We start from the raw sequence: 9,891 nt of genomic DNA, 5'->3' as shown, positions 1-9,891 counted from the left end.
CCCCCTGCCCTGAGCTGAAACGAAGGGGCCAACGCACACACCCTCAGCCCTGCTTCACTCAGTGCTTCTCTTCTTCCTCTCTGCTGGGTCCTTCTGGGAGGGGGCAGGGGGTGCCCAGCAGCCTGTCTGTCACCCACTTGGCTGACCCAGCTGTTTTCTGTACCCCCAGACAAAGGTGAGAACGGGGAGCCCTATCAGAGGAGGAAGGGCATGGGGAGCAGCCTGCCAGAGACCCCCCCGGCGTTCCCAGCGTCCAGGGCCCCCACGGCTGGTACCAGCAGCTGGAGACGTATCCTGCTCATGATCCTGGCTATAACCATCCACAACATCCCAGGTGAGTCCTGCCCAGATCTCCATCCTGCCCTGCTCTCCATCCTGCCCTGCTCTCCATCCTTCCCAACTCTCCATCCTGCCCAGGCCCGGGGTCGGTGCCGCTCCAGGGGGATCCCGCAGGGGCAACGTTGGGTGGGTGCTGGGTCCCTTCTGGCAAGATCTGCCCTGTCAAACCTCCTCCCCTGGGTGGGGCTGAACCACATCAGGGCTTGGCAGCAAGGGAGGGGGCTCGGGGGGAGCCTGTGGGCTCGAGTTCCCTGCTGACCCCTCAACATCTGCAGCCTCACTCGCTACCGTCAGCCTCTCGTGGGCAGGAATTGTAAATCCGAGGCTATATTGAGAAAGATGATGCTGGAAAGGCAACAAATTCTGGTCTCATTTCTCTCCTGGTCTGGGTAGCAGCAAGAGAAGTGTTTTCAAGCACTGTTTTTCTCTGTGGGAACACGTACAGTTGGGGGTTTCCTATTCCAGGGATGGAGTTTGGCAATAGATGGAGAGCTGCAGAGCCCCGAGTCCTGGAGGGCTGTGTCCTGCCAGGGGCTGGGCTGGGAGACTATGGAAAAAATGTGATAAAAAGAGATAAATGTGTAACAGCTGAGGACACGTGGCTGCTTTGCAGTTCTTGGTGATGTTGGAAGTGGAATATGGGAACCTTTTCAAACACTTGCTTTGCTGTTTTCCCTCTCTCCTCTTCTTTCTGCCTGTCTCAGGTTGGAGCCTGGATGGGGTCTGGGGTGCAGGGGGAGTAGGAAAAGGCTTTTCTGCATAACCTGGGGGAAAATGCCAAGAGCCTTTGGAAGAGCCCTGATTCCAAGCTACTTGGCAAGGAGTTGGCTTCTGTTGGCCACGTGAGCTGCTGTGGCACTGGGGTTGCTTTGACCCCCCCTGAGCCACGGAGGGGGAGCTGCCCCACGTCCCCACGTGTGCTCTTCAGTTTTGAGAGTGACTTTTATCTGATTCCAGAGGATCTGTCTTAAATCCCAACACTGGATGGGCTTTCTGGGTGAGGAGGCTCCTTATGGGTGTGGAGTCACAGGTCCTGCCTTTCTCCAGCTCAGGATGGAAGAGCAGGGAATAATCAAAGCAAATATTTTGGGCTGCCTTGATGGTGGAGCTGGGCTGTGTGTGGGTGTTCTCCTTCAGCCCTCCAGAGCTGCTGTCCCTTCCAACCTTGCTGCTACTTGCTTGTCTCTGGGCAGTAGAATCACAGAATGGTTTTGGTTGGAAAACACCTTTCAGATCATAGAGTCCAACCCTTCCCCCAGCCCTGCCAGGTCCCCGCTGAGCTGTGACCCTCACACCACATCTCCACAGCTTGGAAACCCCTCCAGGGGTGGGGACTCCACCACTGCCCTGGGCAGCCTGGCACAGCCCTGGGCAACCCTCCAGGGCAAGAAATTGTTCCTCAGCTCCAACCTCAACCTCTCCTGGGGCAACTTGAGGTTGTTTCCTCTTGTTCTGTTGCTTGTTCCTTGGGAGAAGAGACTGAGCCCTACTTGACTCCAAGCTCCTGTCGGGAGCTGTGCAGAGCCAGAAGGTCTCCCCTGAGCCTCCTTTGCTCCAGGCTCAGCACCCCCAGCTCCCTCAGCTGCTCCTCCCCACACTTGGCCTCTAAACCCTTCCCCATCTCAAGTCATTGCTTCCCTCCAGCTAGTCATGGGTTCCCAGCACCCTTGGGTGCTCCTGCTCCCACAGCTCAGGGTGCCCAGCTGGTTGGACTTTCCTTACCCCAACAAAACCATGCAGGTTAATACTTTGCTGCACCTTTTGTGGGTGATCTGCCCGTGCATCACCTACGTGGCCTCTCTCTGTCCATTCACACTGCTCTAGACTTGGCAGCAGCAAACTCATTTTCCTCTTTTCATCTCTTTTCATGCTAGGTAGGTAACTCAGATGAGTTAGTTCAGCTCCACACATTGCTGGGGGAGACAGATGCTGGCAGACAAGGCAGGTAGGGAGCCTTCAATTAGCCACACACACCAAAAAAAACCCCAGGGGAAACGTTTGCACTGAGTGACCTTTAATTGGATTTTGTCCTTTAAACGAAGTGTTGGGGAGCTGGGGTGAAGAGCTGGGCTCTGGCTGCCTCAGGCTGTGTCTGCTGGAGGTTCCTGGCACTGGCTAAAAGAAAAAAACCCACTTGTATAGTTTTGTGGAGGGGTGAGCAAAGTGTCACCTGGAGCAGAAGGTTGATGGCAGCACAGCTCTAACCTTTCATTGCTTCTGCGAGAGCACAAAGCCACCCTTGGAGGCTCAGAAATTCTCACTTGCATCTTAAAGGTCAATGAGGAAAGCTTAATATCCAGAGAGGTGTGTGAGAGCAGTGGCCTGGGGGTGCTTCTGCAGCTCAGCCCCTGCTTGGAGGCTCAGCTCAGCTCAGGGGGGGGGTCTGTGGGTCACAGAGTGGGGGGGGTGGCTGTCGTGGGGGGGGTGCCTGTCCCTGCCAAGCCCTGTCCCCAGAGTCTCCCCCCTGCTCTTTTCCAGGGCTGTGTGCCTTTCCAGCAGCCCCTTGGGATGGGTGACAGGCTGTGCTGGGATCACTCAGGGCTGACAAAAGCCCTGTACCAACATCCCCCTTTTCACAGGGATTCGTGCAGACTCAGCCAGAAGTTTTGAGTCACAGGGGTTGGACTGGAGCCCACCTCTGCTGTCCTGCTCCCCAGGGCCCTGCTGCAGCTCCCAGGCTGCCAGCACCCCTCTCACCCTCACCAATCATTCAGAAGGGGATTAAAATAGTTGCTCGTGGCCTGCCCTGCACATCACCACGGCCTCTGCTCTTCCTGGCACAGAGCAGGTCCTGCTCCAGGCTCTGCTTGGCTTGCACTCAGGTCCTTTTGCTCTCCCAGCAAAATCTGGGTGGTGCTGGGGGCACCTCCCTGAGCTGCTGCAGGCTCTGCAGGGTTTGGAAGGACTGACGCTCTGCCTCAGGGACAGCCCCTCCAGGGGGAGACCTCTGCTGGGGGGGTGTGAGGCTCTGCCTCAGGTACAGCCCCTCCAGTGGGAAACCTCTGCTGGGGGTGAGGGGTTTAAACTAAAAGAGGGAGATGTAGGCTGAAAAGAAGGAAGAAATATTGGACACTGAGGGTGCTGAGCCCCTGGCCCAGGCTGCCCAGAGAGGTGGTCGCTGCCCCATCCCTGGAACCATCCCAGGGGAGGTTGGTTTGGGCTCTGAGCACCCTGCTCTAGCTGCAGATGTCCCTGCTCCTTGGACGGGGTGGGACTGGATGAGCGTGAAAGGTCCCTTCCCACCCAAACCAGTCTGGGGTGCTATAAATCTGCACATCCCTCAGGAGATACAATGCTCAGGGTGCTGCAGGGAGGAGGGTGCAGCAGGGGGAGGCTGCTCCTGCCCGTGCTCAATTCCTGGACCTCTGACCTGCCCGAGTGCCTCTGGAGGTGGTCTTGCTCCTCTGAATCCTGCAGGGTTTCACCTTGGAGCCCAAACTACCAAATCTTCCCACCTAGTGCTTGAAACCTGCCTGGATGTGACCCTGGGCACCCTGCTGGAGCAGGGGGGTTGGAGGAGATGATCTCCAGAGGTCCCATCCCACCCCACCACGCTGGGATTCTGAGATTGCCAGCAGAGAAGAGTTTTATTTGCTGCGAGCCTCATTCAGGGTGAGGTGTTTTGTTGCTGCTGCTGCATCTCTGGGTTCAGGCAGTTGTGCTGGAAGCTGGTGGGTGTGTGGGTGAGATAATTGGACGTGGCCCAGCCTCTTGCATTCACTTGGTGTTTAGTGGGCTCCACCAGCAAGCAAAAGGTTGGTTAATTTGCTCCAAAGCTGGGGCTGGCGATGTCTAAAGAATTAAATGGATAATGACAGGAGATGCCAAACTGCAAGACTATTCCTGCTAATTAATATTCATATATACCAGTTTCGTGGAGCATTAATTATGTATTTAATCAAGTCCTGTTTATTCTAGTTTATCTTTGTACCTTGGGTGGCTGTTACGCTGAAGACTTCAGATTAATTAAAATGTTACTGGTGTATCACAAATAACAATTAGCAAGGTGTGAGTCGAGCTGCCTCCCCCTCCACACTCAGTTTGGAGGAGAACACAATGGGATGGAGCTGGTGGGACCACGAGCCCACCACTGACTCCCCCAGGGAGGGGTCTGCTGAGCTGAGCCAGGCTGGATGCAGGCAGGGGGGTGAGCTCTGAGGGTTCCTCCAGCCTTAGGGGTGTTGCAGGAGGAGCCCCCCCATGCTGCTCTGGGTGAGGTGGAGGGATGGAGAGCAGGGTCTGGGCCACCTTCTGCAGCCATCCTCGTGCCACGAGGCTACCCTGAAATTTGGGGTGCCCACAGGGGCGTGGTGGGGCTCTGCACCCTGCCTGGGTGGTTCTCAGGGGGTGTCTGCAGGAGACAGTTCCCTGGTGGGTGTGTGGGTTGTGGCACTGCCCTGCCTGCCCTCCTCTGGCAGCCAGGGGTCCCTCAGCACCCCGAGCAGGGCAGCACCCTGCTCTGCAGAGCCCGGGTGGGCAGGGGGGATGCTGCCAGCCAGCCTCACGTTGCCAAGGAAACCAGGATTTTCCTTCTCCTTCGGGATGCCAGAGGGCAGAACGGGGCAGCCCCGGAGCCCTGAGCAGAGCTGGACTCGTCTGTGTGGCTCCAGCCCCTCCTGCAAGGACAGATTTTCCCTTATTTTCCATGTTTTCCCAAATGTCACCAGTCAGAGGGGTCTGGGAGGCAGCAGATGGGAGGTGGCAGCAGCACCACGGCGTGCACAGAGCCACCAGGACCTGCTGTGAGGTGGCCCCGACCTCCCCTGCTCACCCCCAAACCCCACGTGGCTCCACTTGAGGCTTTCTCTCCAGTTCCCATGGCCAGAAACCCATTAGCAAGCTGGAATTTCATGGGTTTAATGAAGGAGCCAAGCAAGGAGCAGGACAGTGGGAGCTAAATACAGAACAAATTCACCTCTGGCAGCAGAGGTGCTGCAGGAGGAGGAGGAGGAGGGAGGGGTGCTGAGGGATTGCTGCAGGAAAAAGGGAAGAGCTGTTAAATGGAGAAACTTCTAGAGGTCTAAGGGAAGGAGAAATGAGTCTCCTGGGAAGCTGCACTGAGTCGAGGGCAAGGTCCTTGCACCCTCTGGGGACAGTGTCCAAATCCATCCCCCCTGGGATTGTGCCTGGAGATGGCAGCAAGAGGCACCTGCTTGCATGTGACAGTGTTTTGGGGGGACTCTCCTCCTCTGCTTGCCCAGGAGAGAGGCATTTAGCCCCAAAATTTGTAGCCCAGGCTCTGGCCAATGCTTGGGTGGAGGGGAGATGGTGCACAGGGGAGGTTGGGGCCAGGGCTGGTGGGGAGGAGAAGGGTGCAGGGTTTAAAGGCTGGCACCCTGCTTGTGTCCCCTGTCACTGGGCTGGGGTTGGTGTGTCTGGATGTCCCATCAAAGCATGGCTGAGTCCTTTACTTACAGTGGTTCCTCAGGATTTAGGCCAGACACCTCCTGCCCATCCCCGTGGCACCTCTCCATCCCAAAGGAGGGTGCAGAGCAGGAGCTGGCTGGTGGAGACCTCAGCATTGGCACCTTTTGGCCCTGTGCCCTGTTGTGGACATCTGCAGCAGTGGGCAGTGCTTGAATCCCAGAACCACAGCCTGGTTTGGGTGAGAAGGGACCTTTCAGGGTCATCTGGTCCAACCCTCCTGCACTCAACAGGGACATCTGCAGCTAGAGCAGGGTGCTCAGAGCCCCAAACCAACCTCCCCTGGGATGGATCCAGGGATGGGGCATCCACCACCTCTCTGGGCAACCTGGGCCACCATCCTCAGTCTAAACTCCCCTTGAGTGCCACCCATCACTCCTTGGCTGGCCCAGCTCTGTAGGTGGGTGCAGTGGAGGTGGGCAAAGTGCTTCTTGGTTGTAACTGGTGCAGACACATCCAAAACCAAAAGTTTGTCCTCCCACAGATGAGAAGAAAGCTTCAGAGGGAGGTTTGTACCTGAGCCATGGGCTGGTTTGATGTCTCCTGGGTGGGCACCTTGCAGTGGTGATGTCTTGATGCCACATGGCTGTGGCTGAGTCCAGATTTGAAGGTTTTTAAGTGTTAAAACAAGTCACTGAGGTTCAGCCAAACCTGAACCAGAGCTGGTATTGTCTGTGGTGAAGCTGCTCCTCAGATGATGGTGAATTTGAGGATGTAATTGCCTTGTTGCAGGGTGTGGAGGGGGCTGTGGATGGCTGCAGCAGCAGAGAGGATCCATCCTGTGCTGTCTGCTGGGTGCTCCTCAGGAGGGGGTAATTTCCAGGCTGGTTACTTTATCATTAGCAAAAAATGGATTGAATTAATTCTCCTGGGACAGGTGTTCTCCTGCACTCAGCCTTCCAGGAGCAGGCTGGAGCAGCCAGTGTGATATTGCATCTCAATTAGAGAGAGAGAGGAGTGATTATTTATATGAATATTCTCAGAGATCCATGAAACGCTCATTTGGAACGATGGGGATTTTTTGTTACTCTCTTGAAATTGAGACTCTTCTTATAACTGTTGACTTTAATAAGTGGTTTGGAACCCACTGGGGTTTGCAGAGAGTGAGGAAGGAGCTGTTTAGCTGGGCCCATCAATCTGTGTCTCATCATTGGTGGGATGGCTCCTTCTGAAGTCCCAGCAGAGCTCCTGCCACTGTCCCTTGCTGTTGGTGGCATCACTCTTTATGGTTATTCTTGGGCACTCTTGGAGCACCCTCAGTTTCTGCTGGAAAGCATTATTTTTAGTAAGAAAAAGGAGGAGGAGATTTGTCTGTAGCTTGATTTTTGGTGAGGAGGAAGGTGTGGCTGAGGGGAGGTGTCCACGTGTGCGGTGAGGACGTCGTGCAGCAGTTTGGTGGAGCTCAGCTCCTGCAGAGGGTCAAGGGGAGCTGAGGAGAGCACTGGCCCCAGCTTGCAGGAGGAGGGAAGGATGCCCAGTTGAGCAGTCATGAATTTTTCACAGCTCTGGGGAGAAAACCCAGCCTGGGATGTGACTTTTTGGAGGTTGCTGCCCATCGCTGCTCTGCTCTGATTTCCCTGGGCTGTGTCAGGGATGGGGTGGTGCTTGTTTGCAGGGCTGCTGTGACCTGCAGGCCCCACAAGCAGCTTTGGGGGGGAGGAGAAGGGTCAGATCAGCTGCAGCCCTGGAGCTGGAGCTGGATGTGTGGTGCTGAGTGGAGTTTTGGGCATGGTGGTGACTCCTGTGGGATCTGGAGGCGCAGGGCCACGTGCGCTCACTCTGGGAGAGGTTGCTTTAACCTCTCATTAAACCTCCCGTTAATTGTCTCCTCGTCAGCACATATTTTGACATCTTTGCCTATTAAGCACCTCGAGGGATTGAAACTTGCTCCAAGTCGTTCAGCTTCTGTCTGAGGGGGTGGAAAGGGAGAGGGGGGGGGTTGGCTGGGTGAGGACGGGGTGGCAGCCCCAGCCCTGGGTGATGCTCCCAGCACCCATGGGACAGCTCCATCCTCTTCCTCTGCTCAAGGCAAGGTGCCACCAGCAAAAAACTGGTCCTGTAGAAGTGGAGGCTAGAAAGAAATCCCCCCCTGGGCACAGCAGGGCTCTCCTGGGTGCCTGTGTGTGGCTGGTTCCCCCTCCTCTGTGTGCACCCAAGGTGTGGGTGCCCATCTGGAGGGCTCTGGGCTATTTTCAGCTCCACGACCACCAGCTTGGCTCCCTCAGGACATCCCCTCCCTCCTCTTGAGCAGATGGGGGCTGAGGCTTTGGGTCTGGGCTGCCTTGGGAAGCCCCTCACCCTGGCACTGGTAAAGGGGGGAGCGTGGGCAGGGGGCTGAGAGTCTCCAATGCCTCATTGACAGCAGCTCCTATTTCAAAACCTCATTTGTAGGCAGACACCTGGAAAGCTACTGGAGGTCTGATGATGTCCATTTATCCCTTGCAGCTTCCTTTGGAGCTGGTGAGCAATGTTTTGCAAGCAGGAACAGCCCCAAAGGTGAGAAGGGCTGATTAAATCCAGTGTTTTCACCAGCTGGAATGAAAGTCCTCTGAAATATGCATGTGGGAGCCTTTTTCTTTCTTAGCCCCATCAGATCCCACAGGTCTCTTGCATTAAACATCCATGAGCAGTGGCCTGAGAAATCACTTGCAGGCTAGAAAGGAAACATGAAAGAGCTGTGATGGATTCAGGTCGTGTGGGGTCAGGCAGAGCCCATTGCCAGCACAGGTCAGAGCCTGCTTTTAGATTTGTTGACCTGGGAAGGAGTTTTCTTCTTCCTCAGAAGCATTTCCATGCTGCAGGAGCATTGGGTTGTTGGGATTTGCTGATATTGGGTCTAAGCAGTGCCCCACCAGGGCAGGTAAGTGGAGCAGGATGGGATCTAGATGGTCTGGCTCCTGTGGAATGAGGGGAATTGCCTTGCACTGCCCAAATTCCACCTTGTTTAATGGACACAAACCCTCAGGCAAGGCCACAGGCTTCTCTTGGGCTGTTTTAACCCACATCTCTTGCCACGAGTTGCCCAAAGTCACCTTGTGTCTCGTCCCACCAAGTTTGCTCTGGGCTGCTGGGGCTCCCTGGTCCCCTCCAAACCCCTTCAGCTCAGCTGAAGCTTCTCAGATGTTTCCCTTTCCTTCAGCTCGGGGTGTGCATATCACAGGCCTGAGCTGGTGCTTTATTAATGCCCCTGATGGGCCAGCTCCTGGGTGTGATGATCCTGGAGCTCCTTTCCAACCGTGGTGATTCTATGATTCCCTGCACGGGGCTTCTCCTCAGCACCAGCCCCACTCAAACCTTTCAGCTCTGCACTCCCCTGGGCTGTTGGGGGGTAAGACAGCACCCAAACAGATCATGTCCCTATTGCTCTTTTCACAGGCAGCATTTTGGGCTGGGAAGGGGTCTCTGGGGCTGGCTGGGACCCCAGGGGCTTCGTGGCTCTGCAGAGAGTCGTGAGGATAACGAGGGCCCCGAGCTGCTTTGTCTGAGCCAGAGGGATGCAGCTGGAGCCTTGAGTTTTGTTTTCTGCATCCTGGCAGGGGCCAGAGTGCCAGCTCTGTGTCCCCAGGGGAAGGGCCAGGGCCACCAGCCACCCCTCAGACAGAAGCTCTTGTTTATCAAGAGCCCAGGGAGGAGAGGGGAATGAGTGAATAATTCCCCCTGCAAATAGTAACACGTGTGTGGCTGCAAACTGCAGATTAATCATTTCAGTTTTGCCTTTGTGTTCTGCTGAAAGGGCTTTTTGGTTGGGGTAATAATTAGGAGGGATCTGGCCTCCTTCTTTGGCTGCTTCTGCAGGGGGCTGCTGAGGAGGCACAGAAGGAGGTGAAATTCTGGGGTCTCCGTGGCTCTCTGCAGGTCAAGCAGGCTGTCATTGCTTAATCATAATTCATGACATTGTAATGCTTGAAGGACTCCTGGGTGTTTGCTCTGTCCACACCACAATCTGCTGCTGCTCCCCAGGTCCTCTTCACGTGCTCGTTTAGAGGGCAAGGACTTCTCCAGGGTTCTCTGCCACCCTGAGGGACCTGAGCCTGGGGAGCTGGAGCAAAGCCAAACCCTAAGGAGCAGCAATCACAGAATGTTTGGGTTGGAAGGGACCTCCAAAGGTCATCCAGTCCAACCCCCCGG

The 9,891-nt window shown here is 55.7% G+C and overlaps 1 protein-coding gene across 1 annotated transcript in view; it reads left to right on the top strand.

Moving 5' to 3' along the window:
• Positions 1 to 169: 169 nt before the first annotated feature.
• The window catches only part of SLC39A11 (solute carrier family 39, member 11), a gene marked incomplete at its 5' end in the record, with an annotated part of 35,524 nt that continues 25,802 nt past the window's right edge, over positions 170 to 9,891 (top strand). Inside the window, one exon of the mRNA XM_008946403.1 lies at positions 170 to 334. Coding sequence (XP_008944651.1) covers positions 170 to 334 — 165 coding nt within the window. The remainder of the gene's footprint in view (positions 335 to 9,891) is intronic.

The sequence above is a fragment of the Merops nubicus genome, unplaced genomic scaffold (assembly GCF_000691845.1).
Source record: "Merops nubicus isolate BGI_N331 unplaced genomic scaffold, ASM69184v1 scaffold4718, whole genome shotgun sequence".
Lineage (NCBI taxonomy): Eukaryota > Metazoa > Chordata > Aves > Coraciiformes > Meropidae > Merops > Merops nubicus.
Note: the sequence above shows the minus strand (reverse complement) of the source record. Positions and strands in the feature narration are given on the sequence as shown.